The following is an 18,594-nucleotide window of genomic DNA, read 5'->3' on the forward strand; positions in this document are numbered from 1 at the left end:
TGCCCGGCAGGAGCAGCGGGTCAGCATGCTGGCAGCGCAGCAGGGGGAGGGGCCGGGGGCTAGCCTCCCCAGCCGGCAGCTCAAGGATAGTTCCGCGGGCCGTTGTTTGCCCACCTCTGGTTTACAATCTCTTAAATTGTGTTGGCTGTATTGCAGTCCTTTAAAGGACACACAACAATGAAATATTACTTAGTTGTCATTTTTTTCTGTGCCATAATTTTTGCCTTAGTCTTTAAGGACAGTTGCATAAATTCAGTATCTGTTTTGAAGAGCTCATTTAATTGCCTGAAGTCATAAGGCTCAGTTTGACACACTCGTTTCCATTAGAGTAAGCAAATTAAACTCTTAACATAGGCATTTGCCATCTTCACACGTTGTCTTAGTCATAAAATTAGGAAAGGGCAATACAAAAATGCATGATACAAGCAAAATTGTTTAAATGGAAAATCAGAGGTTTCAAGGCATTTTTCTGAGTAGCCTGCCATCAAACTAGATTAGAATAAAAGCCAAATAATATTGGTTTTATTTGCATTGTCACAGATTTATATTTACTAAGTAATTGCATCTTTTAAAATCCAGATATATAACGCACCACTTTTTTTTTCACCATGGGTAAAAATTTTAAAAGCCACTTGGGCATTTTAAGTGCCAGTATTTCAGTAATAATGGCATTTAAAATTAAATAATCAGTGTTGTTTAAATGTCACTGAAGAGGGGGATATCCATTTCATGGCATGAATAACAAAGATTCCATTAAAAAGGCTTACAACAGCACAAATGCAAAGTCATTTAACAAGCATTCTTTTCCGAATATAAAAAGGGTTTTCAAACCTTAATTTACACATTTAGGAGGAAAGCTATATTCATATTGGTGATGCACTGGCTAAAATTTATATGTACAGAACATTGTGTGTCCTTATGGATCCTTGATGCTGTTAGCAAGACAGCATAATTCCAGGTCTTATTTTCATATCCAATCGTGCACGAAAATGCATTCAATACAGCTTGTTCATGGTTCACTTTACTTTGTTTCTTTTTTTGTGATTCATATGAAGCTGTAAATGTAGATTTTTTTGTTTTATATATGCAAGTGATGGAGTGTATTTTCCTCTATACACGTGCTCATGTCTCATAACATTAAGTGGAATTTAGGGATATGTAGAGAGGAAAACAGTTTTCTACAGTTTGTTTTAAAGGTGATAAGACTTCCATATATATAAAGCTGATGTAACAATACTTGTTTGCATCTACCACGCTTTCTTGTGGTAATTTGAAGCTTAAACTAAAGTCTGTCCTTTCTTCTCTTTAATAAAGATTTCTCGTATGGAATATGTCCATTCAAAGAACTTGATATACAGAGATGTAAAACCTGAGAACTTCTTGATAGGACGACCAGGAAACAAAACTCAGCAAATTATTCATATTATAGATTTTGGTTTGGCAAAGGAGTATATAGATCCAGAAACAAAGAAGCACATACCATATCGAGAACACAAGAGCCTAACAGGAACAGCCAGATACATGAGTATAAACACACATTTAGGAAAAGGTATGTTGCATTTTAAATGCAGAAACTAGTATTCAACAACTATACTATCTTTGTATGAATTGGTATTTACCTCTGAATCATCCAGTTTGCAGATTGTTAAAGAAACAAATTCTAATCTGTGCTCATCAAAAACTAAAGACTTATGCACTGAATTAAATTGTTATTAAAACACTATAAAAATAAGATTCTCTTGATTCTAAAGTCATCCTACACCATATTATCTCAGATCATGATCATATCTGTTTACAAATATTACAGTATGTTTTGTCTTATGGAATGGTTATCTAACAAGGGTGGCCAAACTTACTGACCCCCCCGAGCTGCATATGACTATTTTCAGAAGTTTGAGAGCTGGGGCACACCTGCTGGGGCTCAGGCCTTCAGACCCGTGGGAGGCATCTGAATGGGTTTGGGGCTTCAGCCCCACTCCTGGTGAAACACTGAACCCTGGCAGGTGAGCCTCAATGGGCAGAAGCCTCGAGTCCCCACTCCCAGCTGGGCAGAAGCCCCAACCCTAGCACCTGCTGCAAGGCAGACGTCCTGAGTCCCGACTCATATCTGGTAGGTGGAGAATGGGATGTGTGTGTGGGGACATTCTGCAAGCTGCACTTTAAGGGTAAAAGAGGCGCATGTGGCTCACGAGCCACAGTTTGGCCACCCGTGTTATACAATGAGGATGAAGTATGTGTGATTAACTTTCTTTTCAAAATGTGTTTAGAAATACCACAATTTTTGTTGTTTTTTAACTTACAAAGTGAATATATTGGGTGTGAAAGGATTGAAGTTCTCTAAATGCAATAATAGGTACAGCTTAGACAGCAATGCTACAAGATTTCCATGCTATCTTGCCAGCTTGCCTGATCCTTTACATGGAGAAAGACCACTCATTGGTTTCAAAGGTAGTTCTAGTTTTGATGCTGATTCAGTCTTTTGCCCTTCTGCTCAGACTACCAAGTAGGGGTGTCAGTTATGATATGAACACTTTCCATAAAGAATTGTATTCTTTGATTAAATTAATGTAGGTGACTGAAATACCTGTATATGGTCACAGCAAATTTTAGGTATTAAGGATTATGCATTTAAGAATTTTTTTTATTTTACTTGTGTTTGTGCCCACCATAATGTACATGGAAAGAAAAATAAAACTTTTGAGGAGCACTCCATAGTACAGAACCCAGCTATTAACGTATTAACATACACAGATCCAGCAAACAAAAGTAATAGAAATCACCTGACTAGCAGAGACCAAACATCCAGTGTTGTCTGAGAGAGAGCTTCTTCAAGAAGTAATATTGACATAACCTATGTGACTTAATTAACCTCTGTCTTCCTGAACACATTCTTAAATGTTATCTAAAGGGAACGTGTTGCACATAGACACATTAAGCCTTTGTCAGGGTTTCCTCCCCACTCTGCACTTTAGGGTACAGATGTGGGGACCCGCATGAAAGACCCCTTAAGCTTATTTTTACCAGCTTAGGTTAAAAACTTCCCCAAGGCACAAATCCTTCCTTGTCCTTGGATGGGTACTGCTGCCACCACCAAGTGAGTTAGACAAAGATTCAGGAAAAGGACCACTTGGAGTTCTGACAATATATAAAGGGGAATGCCTGCAACTGAAATTCAGTTCTTTCTGGCAGGAAAAATTAAAGCAAGCCCCAAATACTCCTCTCTTCTGCCCCTTTGAGTACTCTTTCTTTTTTGTGTGTATAGTCAGAGATTTTTTGTGTATTTTAAAAAAAAAATCCATACCTTTGCCATTGCAGACATCATCTGGAACCCAGCCATCTTGGGCTGTATCCTCTTCACCTAAAGCCAGTCCTAATACGATTGCTCTTTTTTGCAGGTGTTTTTCCTTGTATGGGTTCTCTAATTCTGCAGGTAGCATGGCTGAAGTAGCTAAGAAAATCCAGTGTTTTTTCATGTACAGTGTTTGTTCATAGAGTTAAGGCCAGAAGGGACCATTAGATCATCTAGTCTGACCTGTATAGCACAGGCCATTAAATTTCACCCAGCTACCACTGTATTGAGCCCAAAAAGTTGATTGGCAAAAGCACATCTTCTAGAAAGGCATCCAGTCTTGATTTGAAGACCTTAAGAGATGAAATCACCACTTCCCTTGGTAGTTTGTTTTATGTAAACTATTACAGATGACCATGTTTAGTATCTCCAGTGCTGGGCAAAGGTCACAGCTCAAGCAGGCACGTGCTTTTCCTTCTCTTTCTTCAGGGGAGCCTGCAAAGATTGGAAGTACTGCCTCAAAATCTAACTGATGGGGGAGGTGCGAGGGAGATTTTTAAACTCCTTGTCAATTGAATTTGGCACCAAACATCCATCACCAACATTGAGGCATGTTGATTTTGAAGACTTGCTAACCTGACTTTGTATTGAGCATAAGCAGCACTGAGATTGTTGCTCTTACCTGGGCTAAAGGACATCGAAGGTTAGTGCCCTGATTTTCCTGTTTCGAGCCCAGCTAAGCAGGCTGGAGATTCCAAGTTGCTATCAGCTTCTGAACATCCAGGATTCTGTCCCTGGATGGAAGAAGTAGTAGGGGAAGAATGGCCATGCTTCTAAGAGAGTAAGTTTAGCCTTGGTGTCCTGGAACCTCAATCTTGGTCTCACTGTATCAAGACACTCAGAAGGTGGTTTCAGTATTTTTACTCACTCTGGCTTCTCTGGTAATGGCATTGGTCAGTGAGAAAACTCAACAGGCTTCAGCAGACTTCAGATCTTTGATCTGCTTTGCTACATAGTAGATGAGAATTGCAGATTACCGAGAAGCATGAATTCCTCACATGGGTTAAGATGTTGGCCTTTCTAGATCAGCCCAAGAAGAACAGAAAATGGATTTCCAGTCCCAGCTCCAGAGGCAAAGCTCTTCCTGACTTCAGGTTTGACAGAAGTCTTCTTAACAGTACTGTTCTACTGTGAGCAGCTGATCCTTCGCATCAAGTTTCAAGCAACTGGTTAGCTGAGACAATCCTGAAAGACACCTGCTTTCACATGATGTGTTTTGGCTCATTAAATATACTCCCAGTCCTGTGTAGCGGTGAATATTGTCCTTTGGTATTTTTATGACACTGAAAGCTTTCACCAAATGCCTAATTGTCATAACTGCTTTTTTCAGACAGTTTGGCATCCATGTCTCCTTATATTTAAAATAATAAGCAGAACAGATCACATGCCCCATGCTATGTCTTCGGCTCTCAAGAAAATGTGCACATGTTCCAATTCTAATAAAGAAAAATCTACTTTCATCTTGGCACAAAAGATGGAGTTAAGTGGAGACTCCATGACTGCAAAAGCTTTCTTGAGAGAGGATATGTTTCATACCATTATGGAGACGGAATCCTTTTATAATCCCAGTCTGAAAAGTATATTCTGGCTTTTTACCAACGTTAGGCCTGATCATTCCATGTGCTTATGTGACACCATTGCCCATTCTGGATCTTTGCTGCTACAGGGAATGCTGTATATCACTGAGTATACTAGCAGTGCAGGCAGAACTCAGCATCAATGGCAGATATCTCTCCTGGACTGGGGACAGAACTTCCTGTACTCATTCCCTCCAAAGTTTATTTGGAAAGTTACAGGTTAGCACCAAGATACTGTGGCCTGGGCTCTGTAGTTTTGATCTTCTGATCTACTTGAATTGATACCACCACTGTAAGACCCGATGTACTGTATCATAGCTTCTGTCTTTTGTGTCTGGGATGAGATTCTTCACCCAGCTCCAGTCTCTCTCTCAAGTTGACAGTCTAGCTTTGGGATTTCTGGGCATGCTAGCTCGAAAAGTATTCTATTCAGGTATAACATATGCTATCTGCAGGAAGCTTTCAAGCAGATATATCCACTTGATGAAGTGGAAAAGAGATTTTCATTTTGACAGCTTAAAAGTGAGTAGAACCAATATGGTGATCCATTGCTTTTATCTTAGACTGTTACACTCTGAAGAATATGAATGGTCTTACATTATGCTCACTTGGCTGCCATCTCTGTTTTCTTCTTCGTGGTTGAGTTGGTTGAAAAAAAATTTTTTTTCATTCTGCATTTAACAAGTTTCTGAAAGATTTCCTCCATTTTTCTGCTGGTGTATGAACTAGCTCTGTCATGTTTCAGAGTAGCAGCCGTGTTAGTCTGTATTCTCAAAAAGAAAAGGAGTAGTTGTGGCACCTTAGAGATTAACAAATTTATAAGCTGTAGCTCACGAAAGCTTATGCTCAAATAAATTTACTAGCTCTACCATGTAATTCTAATTTTGTTCTCACAAAACTTCTGGAACCTCTATTTAAACACTTGTCTAACTGTTCTCTGTACCATTTGTATGAAGATGCATAGCTTTCCTCCATGGATATGACATCTGTTCAGTGCTATCAAAATACAGCATGATTGTACTGTTCCACAGGTGTAAGGTGGTCCTGCATCCTCACCCCCAGATTCTTACCTAAAATGACCTCTGATTCTATCTCAATCAGGTCATTAACCTGCCTCTTTTTCCCCCAAAGCCTTGTTTATAGGTAGGGAGGTCACTTTCCATATTTTAGATGTCTGTATAAGAGATCATATCTATTCATAGGTTCCACAGACATCTTGTGATATGTGGTGTTAAGGCCATAGATCAAGTTATCAGTTGAAAGGCTGTCCAAATGGATCATACACATGATTATGACTTAAGTGTTCAATCTCCCAAGAGTGGGTATTCATAGGAGCAGTTCTCAATATAAAAGTTTCTTTGCCTCTGTAAGTGTGTGTTTGAAGATCATCCATTTGAATCCAGACTTTCTGCCCATCTTCTTATAGAAGCAACTCTGAAGAAGAACTGTATTGAATTAGTGAAAGTAATTGAAGGGTAGCTGGGGCCACTCCTCTTTTGAGGCCACTGGAACACTGTACGAGAGAGTCTAGTACAGGGGTGAGTGGCCTCACCTGAGACTCCGCTCTAGAAGATTGTGTTCACATACCAGGAGCGCACTTATTTCAAGAGTGGATCATGTGGGCAAACATCTGGAAGAACCACAGTTATTATCATAAGTAACTGGGTTTCTTGGAGTGATTTCGACTCTTGGTACCTGTAATGCCTTGTAAAGTGGTTTGTGATTGTCTGGATAAGCAGCTAACAGCACTAGATGTTTTGCTAACTGTTCTGTTTATCATCATTACTATATTGCCCAATCGCTGCTTTTAATTTAGTTATTTTTAAAGGCTCACACAATTAAATGTGTCAAAAACATATAAACATGCAAATTTACCTCAACTACCACCTTACTTGTACTAAAACTGGTCATCACGTAAAAACAACGGTAGCGGATGAGAAATTATCTTTTATTTTGCCAGGGAGTGGAATCTTGGAGCTCCGTGGAAGATATTTATAGTCCCCAGCCTTCCAAAGTTGTTGTTCTGCTGATTTAATTCAGTCCTGGGCATCCATCAAATGAGCAACTCCCTGGCAGGGAGACTCGTGGACAAAAAAGCTGAAGACCATAAGTTTGCTTGGAGTAGGGCAAGGTTATCACTCAAGGCTTTCTGTGTCAGGGCTAAGAAGTGGTATTGTACAATACACTTAAGACTTCCACTTTCACCGTCCTACTTTCCCACAGTGCATGGAAGGTTGCTAACTCATTTTAAACCTACAGCTGCGGAATTAATTTACCCTCTTCTAGATTTACCCTCTTTAGATATCCTTTACAACAAATGTGCCAAAGGCATGTTGGAGGAGCCTTCTTTCTTTGCACAGTAAAAAGTGGACTTTGTGTCTTGTGAGAGGCCTTCTGAATATAAACAAGGTAGAGCTGCTACTTGTCTCAAAGTTCTTAACCACAGTATAGGTTTTTCAGAGCATCTATTTATAGGTACTGTCAGGAAAACTCTGCAGTGAAAGATTAATTGATCATGTCAGCTGTCACACAATCCTTTTGAAAGATTGACTTTGAGAAATAGATTATTTTGAAGACTGAATTCAGAATAGAAAAAATTCAACATAATTCTCATTAATTTTATCGGGACTTGTTTTTGTAGCTTATAAGTAAGGCTGTATTTTAGTCACAGGTATTTTTAATAAAAGTCATGGACAGGTCACAGGCAGTAAACAAAAATTCACGGCCCGTGACCTGTCCACGACTTTTACTATATACCCCTGACTAAAACTTGGGGGTAGGGGGTTGGCAGGGCTGGGGGAGATTCCCTACCCAGGTCCCGGGAAGCAGTGACCTCCAGCTCCTAGCTCCACATGGGGCCTCCGCTCTGTCCCAAGCCCTGGTTCTGCAGGCCCCCATTGGCTGGGAACCGCGGCCAATGGAAGTTGCGGGGGCGGTGCCTGCAGGCAGAGGCACCATGTGGAGCTAGGAGCTGAGGGAAAAGAATTCCTGTCACCCTTCTGGGGAGCCCCCCCCCCCCCCCCCCAGGTAAGCACCGCACCCCAGCCCTGAGTCCCCCTACACCCAAACTTCTACTGCTGGGGGGGCAGGGGGTCCCGAGACTGCCCCAGCAGCTATAGGTGCAACTGGCCCAGGGGCTGCCTGAGCTGCTCAGGCGGCTCCTGGGTCAACCGCAGGGGCCGCTGCAGAAATCACAGAGGTCACAGAAAGTCATGGAATCTGTGATTTTCATGACCTTCGTGACAGACACGGAGCCTTACTTATAAGAGATAAAATGCCCTCTAGAACTGAAATCTGTTTGTCATCTACCTAACCTAAGATGGCAGCAGCAGATGGAAAATTCACCGCAACTATTAAGTTGTGTGCTTCGCCCTAGCCTTAGTACTCCCAAGTGTTGCCAGGACCTCAAAATACAGCATACTGACCTACGTAGCCTTGATCAAAAATATTAACTCCTAACAATTATTTGATGCCAGTGTTTTATTAAACTAATTTCTACAGACAAATTCTTCTTGCAGCTTGAACGATCTAGCTGCAAATCTGATGTGCTTATTAGCTGTCTGATTGTCCATGGTGTCTGAACTGACTCTCCTGAAAACCAGTGAGCTTTGGATGAGGGAAAAGTTGTCTGCTCTGAATTCCTGGTCTGTGATCCAAATTCCAGGTTAATTACAGCATCTTTTGATCTACACTGAAGGATCCAAGGAAAGAAGGTTTTAGTTTACTCTTTGACAATGCAAATCTGTTCAAACTAGTGAGACCTAATACATCCAGGTTGTTGGTTAAATCTCATATAAGCAATATGGTGCCCACTCTTTCACAGGAGTATACATTTTGCTTTACTTATGAGGGAAGGTGAAATTGCTGGTGTGCTCTGAAGCCTATTATTGGGTAGTAAAGAACTTAATCAGATGTTACTAGAAATCTTCAAATGTGGAGAGGCTAAGCATGGTAGCTGTGAATCTTGGTTTTCCCTAGAAGGGTGTGGGTTTTCCCACACGTTAAAATAATATGGCTTTATTCCCTGATTTATAAAAAGATTACTTTAGACTTTAAAAACAGGTAATTCTGTTTATTTGAGAGAAATAGACCAATTCTACAACCCTTATAAAGAGATACCTAGTTGTCTCGCACACATACATTCCTTTTGCTTGTTTAGGCATAAGTAGGCCTCCATCTTCTTTTCTCTCTCATTCCTTTTCAGGAAGAGAGGCTTTGAGTTTAGATTCTGGCAGAAGCCTAAGGAAAATGGAAAAAAAAATGTTTTCTAAATTTCTAGATGTCTGAAGATTCTCTACATTTGCTGAAATCCTAATTAAACAATGCTTGGTTTGGGATTTTCTGGTTCTTGGTATTTCCCTAATTTCAGAAAACTTTATATTGCATTTTATTACATTCTCTTTAAACTTTTTGGTTCAGGGAAGTTTAGTCAGACAGTCCTAACTGCTCTAAGGTATGTAGGTTTTTCTGTGAATTGTTATATTAATCCCTATTAGAAACATTGAGTGTTATATTCCAGGTCTCCTTGACTTTTTTGGTGTTTTTTCCCCAAAATCATTGAAGAGGAGGAGTTGAGCCATATTATAGGGAATTCTATTGACTGTCTTTTTTTTGGTGTGAAATATAGTGCTACCAGGATAGCTAATGCTAAATAAAGGGCCAGATGCAACTAGTATGTTTAAAGAAAACAAAATCTCAAACAGAATTCTCTATTAAAGTTGGTGGCTCTAGAATCTTTCTTTGGGTTGAACCTTCTCATTCTCCATGTATTTGGAATCATTTTTTTAGATTGACTTTTAAAATACTGTTTCAGATTTCAGGAAACTTCTTTTGCTTTCTTTTACAGAGGCACATTAGGTAAGTGGGTGGTTCTGAATGTATTGCTTTTTTAATGAAATTTTGTTCAAAATAAACATTCAAACTTAAGAAAAAATTAATTAAAAAACATGTTCTGACTATGTACAGTACTCCCCTTAATTTTTTAATATTCTTAGATGTGACACTTCAGACGTTCTCTAACGAATATACAGGCCAGAAGCTCTCAGGATAGCTACATAGGGACACTCCAGTACATCAGGCCTGTACTTGAAGGTTCTCTTTCTCTGAAGAGGACCCTTTCTCACGTAACACAAGCTCCCAGATACTCACCAATCTGTCAGTAGCTCCACATTTTTTCAGAGTCACACCTTCCCAGGATAGAGTCCCCAGTTCCATGTTCCTCAATGTATACACTTACATTTATAATGTATATTGTTTGATCTAAATCTCCCAGTTTACCAAGTGCTTTAGATCACTCTGAATCAGTGACTCTGACCTCTTCATTTTCAGCCCTTCCCAAATTATTCTCATCTGCAAACTCTATTAGTGATGTTTTTGTTTTCTTCCAGGTCAATGATAAAAATTAGGGCTGTCAAGCGATTAAAAAAACTAATCACGATTAATAGTGCGATTAATCTCACTGCTAAACAATAATAGAATACCATTTAAATATTTTTTGATTTCTACATTTTGAAATATATTGATTTCAATTACAGTTGAATACATTCAGTTACAGAATACCAAGTGTACAGTGCTCACTTTATATTTATTTTTGATTACAAGTATTTGCACTGTAAAAACCAAGAAATAGTATTTTTCAGTTCACCTAATACAAATAAAGAGATTGCACTACAGTATCATGAAAGTTGAACTTACAAATGTAGAATTGTATAAAAACTGCATTCAAAAATAAAACAATGTAAAATGTTAGAGCCTGCAGGTCCACTCAGTCCTACTTCTTGTTCAGCCAATCGCTCAAACAAACAAGTTTGTTTACATTTGCAGGAGATAATGCTCTCCGCTTCTTGTTTACAATGTCACCAGAAAGTGAGAACAGGTGTTTTCATGGCACTGTTGTAGCCTGTGTCGCAAGATTTTTACATGCCAGATGCCCTAGAGATTCATATGTCCCTTCATGCTTCAACCACCGTTCCAGGGGACATGCGTCCATGCTGATGATGGGTTCTGCTCTATAACAATCCAAAGTAGTGCATACCGATGCATGTTCATTTTCATCATCTGAGTCAGGTGCCACCAGCAGAAGGTTGATTTTCTTTTTTGGTGGTCGGGTTCTGTAGTTTCCTCATCCGAGTGTTTCTCTTTTAAGACTTCTGAAAACATGCTCCACACCTCATCCCTCTTAGATTTTGTAAGGCTCTTCAGATACTTAAACCTTGGGTCGAGTGCTGTAGCTTTCTTTAGAAATCTCACATTGGTACCTTCTTTGCATTTTGTCAAATCTACAGTGAAAGTGTTCTTAAAACAAACAATATGTGCTGGGTTATCATCTGAGACTGCTGTAACATGAAATATATGGCAGAATGCGGGCAAAACAGAGCAAGGGACATAGAATTCTCCCCCAAGGAGTTCAGTCACCAGTGTAATTAACACATTGTTTTTTTAATGAGCATCATCAGCATGGAAGCATGTTCTCTGGAATGGTGGCTGAAGCATGAAGGGGCATATGAATGTTTAGCATATCTTGCACATAAATACCTTGCAGTGCTGGCTACAAAAGTGCCATGCAAATGGCTGTTCTCACTTTCTGGTGACATTGTAAATAAGAAGAGGGCAGCATTATCTTCTGTAAGTGCAAACAAACTTGTTTGTCTGAGCTATTGGCTGAACAAAGAAGTAGGACTGAGTGGACTTGTAGACTGTAAAGTTTTACATTGTTTTGTTTTTTTCAGTGCAGTTATGTAACAAAAAAAAAATCTATGTTTGTAAGTTGCACTTCTTCGAGTGCTGTCTCTGAGTGCTCCACGTCAGGTGGCGGTGTGTCCCGCCGCCGTCGATCGGAGATTTTTGCTAGCCGTGTCTGGTTGGGGTATGTGTGTGCAGTAGCTGTCTCACAGTGCTGCTGGTGCCTCTTCTCGCATGTGCCGACCCCCTCAGTTCCTTCTCAACCATTCTCAGCTTGAGATGGGGTCTGTTAGTGGTGTCCCTACTAACTTTAGAAAAATATAGTTTTCAGATTAAGATAGTGAGTTAAACTATTTAGTCTTATCTTACTGTAGAAGTCATATTTTAGTGTTGAAGTTTAAAAAAATTTTTTTTCTCTTTTAGTTAAGTCCCCAAATCTCAAAGAGGGACACTTAAAAATGCCTGGATCCCAGGATTCAAAAGTGTGCGTCTTGTAAAGATGCCTTCCAATTTCAGTTGGACACTCACTTTTTGTCCGGTGCCTCGGTGAGTCGCACATTCCTCAGAAGTGCACTCACTGCAGCAAACTACAGGCAAGGGCCAGGAGGGATAGGGATCGCCATCTGAAACTAATCTTCATGGCGAAATCCCTAACCTTTGCAACAGATTCAACAAGTGGCTCCCCTGAGGCTGTCTCCATTGACAGAGCTAGTGCCTCATCTTCACAGAAATCAAGAAAAGGGGCCTTGTCCTCACCAAGCCACGAACCGTTAAAGAAACGGTCTCCGGCGAGATCCCTGCCATCGGTGCCGAACTCATCAAGAGTGAGCACCTTCGATGCACCAGGCACCTCCGGCACAGTCCGTCCAGTGACCTCTGCCAGCAAGGTAAAGGAGTAGAGTGGTAGGCACTGTACAGACTTCTCCTCCTCCATGGCACCGTCTCCCCCAGCAAGGAGTTTGGTACCACAACCTGCACCGCAGGCCATCGCTCCCCCACTGGCACCAAGCGCAGCAGGGCCGAGCATGGAATAACCGAAACAAACTACAACGGTGCCGAGGAAAGCCACACACAAATGATTGGCACCGAAGAAAATGGCACCGTTCCAGTCCAGGACTGGAAACCAGCAGATGTAGTGTGGCAAACCCCGGCCTCCATCTCCCCAACTAACAAATGCACGGACAAGAAATATCATGTGCCAAATAAGGGCATCTAATTCCTGTTCGCACACCCACCACCAATCTCATTAGTGGTGGATGCAGTCAACCCATGGGGCAAACAATACAAGACCACACCTCAGGACAAGGAATGGAAGAGACTGGAGCTATTAGGCTGAAAAGTCTACACCTTGGCCACACTGTGCTACTGGCAAACTACGACCATGACAATTTTAATAAACTGACAGAATTCACTCAGGACATACCAGAGGAGAAGAGAGACCAGTTCTGGGCCATCGTCAATGAAGGCCAACTTAGCTCCAGGACTGCACTCCAGGCTGCCCTCTATGTAGCAGACACAACAGTCCGCATGATGGCAACGGCCATAGTAATGCGTAGGGCCTCATGGCTTCACTCCTCAGGAATCCCTAGAGAGCTCCAGCACAAAGTAGAAGATCTGCCCTTTGACAGAGACAAGCTCTTTTCTGCAGAAACTGACAAAGTCCTTCAGTCAAGAGTAACATTATGGACCTTAGGGATATACATACCACCTAATAGGAGACATAGATACCAGCCCTACAACAGGAGAGAGACAATACGTCTCAACACCAGCAGAGATCATAAGACGCATGGGGAAAGAGACACAGAACACAGAGACGTTGACAGAACCAATCACAGAATGTGGCATCCCAACAACCACCAAATAAGCAGCAATTGTGAAGAATTGGTCAAGGGTCTGCACAACCTCTCCATAACAACAGCGTCAACGACCAATACCCAAATCTTTAGGCCAGAGGTGGGCAAACTATGGCCTGCAGGCCACATCCGGCCCATGGGACCGTCCTGACTGGCCCCTGAGCTTCTGGCCCAGGAAGCTTCCCCCTGGCCCCTCCCACGCAGTAATGCCACTGTACAGGCAGCGGGGCACTCTGACACTCTGAGCAGCATGGTAAGGGAGCAGCGCACAGCGGTGAGGGGGTTGGGTAGCGAGGCCCAGGGGTCAGTCAGGGGACAGGGACCAGGGGGTGGTTAGGGGTGGGGGATCCCGAGGGGAAGTTGGATGGGGCAGAAGTTCTGGGGTGGTCAGGGATCGGGGAACAGCGGGGGTTGGATAGAGTGTGGGAGTCCTCAGGGGCCTGTCAGGGGGTGTGGATATGTCAGGGAGCAGGGGGGGTTGGATAGGGGGTGGGATCCCGGGGGGGGCGGTTTGGGGCGGGGGTCCCAGGAGGGGCAGTCAGGGGACGGGAAGTGGGAGAGGGCAGAGGCAGGGGCCAGGCTGTTTGGGGGGCACAGCCTTCCCTACCTGGCCCTCCATACAGTTTCTCAGTGCGATATGGCCCTCGGGCCAAAAAGTTTGCCCACCCCTGCTTTATGCACCGACTCGGAGCATATTACAGCAACTGGGCCTCCATCATCTTGGACTAGTGGGCCACATTCACAACAATGACCTCCCTTATATCGTGGTCTCCCTTATAGATGGTCTCACAGTCCATGGGTACATGTGTGGACATGCCTACAACTATTGGGACATATGGCTGCTACCACATTCGTTGTAAAACATGCCAGGCTACACATGTGGTGCTTTCAGAGATGGCTGAATGCAGTATGCATCCCACAAAGACACAGTCTAAACAAGAGAATCACACCCACCACAAAGGTGATACAATCACTATGCTGGTGGACAAACCCAATGAACATTTGCTCCAGTGTACCATTCCAACAGGAACCACCATCTGTTCAGATCACAACAGATGCCTCCCTGATTGGATGGGGGGCTCACCTGAACCAACATACCACCCAGGGCAAATGGTCCCCTGCGGAAACACATTTACACATAAATCTACTAGAATTACACCCGGTATGCAATGCATGCTGCCACTTCCTTCTCTCATAAGAAACAGAACGTTATGGATCCTAACAGACAACATCGCGTGTATGTTCTATATCAACTGCCCGGGTGGAGCATGATCCTTCTCCTTATGTGTGGAAGGTCTAAAACTATGGAACTGGTGCATAAAGCACAATATCACTATCATAGCATCATACCTACTGGGCTGCCTGAATATCATGGCGGACACAATGAGCACACAGTTCTCACAAGAATACGAATGGGAACTGAATGACAAAATAACACATCGTATTTTCCACAGATGGAGAACTCCAGCAAAAGACCTGTTTGCGATGTGAGCAAATAAGAAATGCCCAAAGTTCTGTTCACGTGCAGGACAGGGAGCACAATCACTGGGAGACACATTCCTTATCAAATGGAACGGCCCTCTCCTACATGCCTTCCCTCCGATTCCTCTGATCTCCAGAGTCATACACAGAACACGAACCGACAGGGCCAAGTTAGTCCTTATAATGCCAACATGGCCCAGACAGACTTGGTTCCCTTACCTGACTCGCAAGGCAATATGCAAGCCATTCACTCTGCCCCGTCTATACAATCTCTTGTCACAGGACAATGGTCAAACCCTCCATTTGGATCCGGGGAAGCTTCACCTGAACGCATGGCTCTTTCATGGCTCTGTCCTGAGGAATTAACCTGTTCTGACCATGTAAAACAAGTACTGGGTAATAGCAGGAAACATAACACACGCTCTACTTACCTCCAGAAATGGATAAGATTTTCCCTGTGGTGCCAAACCAAACAAATATCTGCACAACCGGCACCACTTCCTATCATCCTGGATTACCTACTATCCTTAAACTCAGGACTGGCTATGAACTCAATTAAAGTTCACTTCCATAATGGCCTTCCATCAACAGATGAATGTGACATCAGTATTTGCCCATCCCACTACTAAGAGGTTTGTAATGGGGCTACAGAACGTGTACCTGGATATTTGTGAAGCCACACCAGCATGGGATTGAAACTTAGTGCTCAAATGCCTAACCAGAAAACCATTCGAATCCTTAGCATTGTCTTCTTTACTTCACTTATCTATGAAAGTGGCATTCTTGATAGCCATCACATTGGCACAAAAAGTGAGTGAGATGGGGCACTCATGGCTCACCCCCCATACTCAATATTCTACAAGGACAAAGTGAATCTTAGGACACGCCCTAAATTCATGCTCAAAATATCATCCTCATTCCACCGATTCACTTACCATCTGAAACCACACAACAACCCCCAAGAGGTGGTGTTACATACATTAGATGTCCATCGCACCCTGGCCTTTTATCTTGACAGAAGGAAGGCCTTCCGTAAATCTCCCAGACTATTTGTGTCAATGACAGAAAGATCAAAGGATGTGGCTATATCCACACAAAGACTATCTAAATGGATATCAAACTGTATTCAATTGTGCTACTCCCTATGTAATGGAGAAGTCCCAATGGGCATCAGAACACACTTGACAGGGGCCGTAGTGGCTTCCATAGCATTCCTGCACAACATACCCATTGTAGACATATGCAGAGCAGCCACACGGGCATCTGAACACACATTCATTAATCATTATGTCATTAAGCTCAGCTTGAGCGCAGACACAAGGGTAGGCTTCACAGTCCTAGCTGCAGCTACAGGCTCAACTCCGAAACTCCTTCCATTCTCATGAGGGCACTGCTCTACATTCACCTGAAGTGGAGCTCCCACAGGGACAGCACTCAAAGAAGAGGGAAAGGTTACTCAACTTGTGCAGTAACTGAGGTTCTTTGAGATGTGTGTCCCTGTGGGTGCTCCACTACCCACCCGCTTCCCCTCTGCTTCGGAGTAAAAGAACTAAATGCTCCACAGTAGAGAAGGAACTGAGAGGGTCGGGGTGTGCACGTGCCAGAAGAACCACCAGTGGCGCCATGAGACAGCTACTGTGCACACGTGCCCCAACCAGACACTGCTAGCAAAAATCTCCAATCGACGGTGCAAGTATGTACTGCCACCTTAAGTGGAGCACCCAGAGGGAGACACATCTCGAAGAACCTCAGTTACTGCACAAGGTGAGTAACCTTCCCTTTCACAACAAAGAGATTGCACTACAGTACTTGTATGAGGTGAATTGAAAAATACTATTTCATTTGTTTATCATTTTTATAGTGCAAATATTTATAATAAAAATAACATGCAATTTGATTTCAATTACAACACAGAATACAATATATATGAAAATGTAGAAAAACATTGAAAATATTTAATAAATTTCAATTGGTATTTAACAGTGTGATTAAAACTGATTAATCGTGATTAATTTTTTTATCACAATTAATTTTTTGGAGTTAATCGTGTGAGTTAACTGCGATTAATGAACAGCTCTAATAGAGATAGATAGCATTCATGGAGACTATAGCAATATCTTCTTGGACTTTCTAAGACAAAGTCCAGAATTTGTTTGAGTGTGTGGAAAAATATGAACTTTACAGCCTGAATCTTGAATTTAAAGCTCTTAATTTGTTTTTTCTCTCTTGACTAAAAACTTCTTTCTTCAAGGTAGAATTAATCTACCTCCACAGTATGTTACAGTTTGGGGAATATTTTCTAAAATTGGTACCTCTCTTGTGACTGCAGTGTGAAGAAAATGAATGTCAAAGTCTCTCTGTTTGTTAATTAAGGGCATAACAACCCCCTTTTTGAGCCCTTGCTAGAAAGTTGCTTTTTTTCATTTGTGAAAAATGTTTCTGACAACCATCACATCCTTCTGGCTGACTCAGATAGTGTTTAATAATTTTTGATTTTTACAGTTGTGTCTTGGGAAGATTCTTTCTGGAGCGGTACAGCAGATGTATTTCTGTGTATAGAGGGGGCCTTGCTTCCAGAAGCTGCCGACCCTGCACTTCCCTAGGCTGACAGATTTTTATGAGAAAGCAAAATTGTTCTATTCTCTATAAAGAATGCCATATTGTCCAATGTGATTTTAGTATATTACACATGAAAGTCCAAATTTCATCATCTCTGAATTTTCTAACTTACGCAATTAATTTTCAACCTTTAGGTCTTATTAGTGTAATGTTATATACTCATGCAATAAAATAAAAGTTAATTTGAAATTGAATGCATGATGGATCAACTGAACAAAATGTGTTTTGAATGTAAGTTCAGTCAAGTTTTCTTGATACTGAACTACTGATTTAGAACTAGGTTGTGATCTGCCCTTATAGGAGCTTTTTAATTTCTGCCCTCTCGTGTGCCCTGTACCAGGAGCTGATTCCTGTAAGCAGGGCTGACTCACCCCTTCTCCAGTTCTTAATTTGTAATGAAAGAGATGCTGGGGCTCAAGCAATTTTTCTACTTTCATAACTGATGCAGCAAGCTCAGACATGCCGGGGCTATGAACTGTCAAGTCTAGAAGAGCTGGGGCTCAGCCCTGTTGCAAATTAAGCACTGCCCTTCTCACCACATTTAGGAGACAAGTTCATGTCCTCTTACTGCACAAGTCTGCAGAGTAAGGCTGACACACCTGGTGGAGCAATCTGCATTATCCTAATGCATGATGCGGTGTGTGTTCTTGTCATGCCCACCGAACAGCTCTGAAAGAGAATGCCTCTTTGTTCATCTTGCACAATTACAAATTCATCTGAATTGCTAATAGAGCTTCTCTTTGCTGTTTTAAAATTAAGCTTTATCTATGCTACTAAATGTGGTGTTTTTAATTTGCTTCTCTTTGTGAACATTTTAATCTCCTCTTATATTGACAAGTACTTCAAATCTACCTTCTTCAGACAAACTCTAATTTAGAACACATTAAATGGGTTTAGCTGTTGAACAGCATATTCTCTTCTATGAATAATGGCCATTTATCTTTTGTCTATAAAAGGTCTACTAAAATGAGTGGTGACTCCTACAGTGTGGCTTTTTCTAATTACATCTTAAACAAAAAACTGCTCTGTGTAC

General features: G+C 41.8%; 1 protein-coding gene across 7 annotated transcripts in view; it reads left to right on the forward strand.

Moving 5' to 3' along the window:
- CSNK1G3 (casein kinase 1 gamma 3) overlaps positions 1 to 18,594 on the forward strand; it is a 167,896-nt gene that overhangs the window by 106,068 nt on the left and 43,234 nt on the right. For all 7 annotated transcript variants that reach the window (XM_074953035.1, XM_074953036.1, XM_074953038.1 and 4 more), the window contains one exon: positions 1,315 to 1,549. In XM_074953035.1, coding sequence (XP_074809136.1) covers positions 1,315 to 1,549 — 235 coding nt within the window. The remainder of the gene's footprint in view (positions 1 to 1,314; positions 1,550 to 18,594) is intronic.

The sequence above is a fragment of the Natator depressus genome, chromosome 5 (genome assembly GCF_965152275.1).
Source record: "Natator depressus isolate rNatDep1 chromosome 5, rNatDep2.hap1, whole genome shotgun sequence".
NCBI classification, from domain to species: Eukaryota; Metazoa; Chordata; order Testudines; family Cheloniidae; genus Natator; species Natator depressus.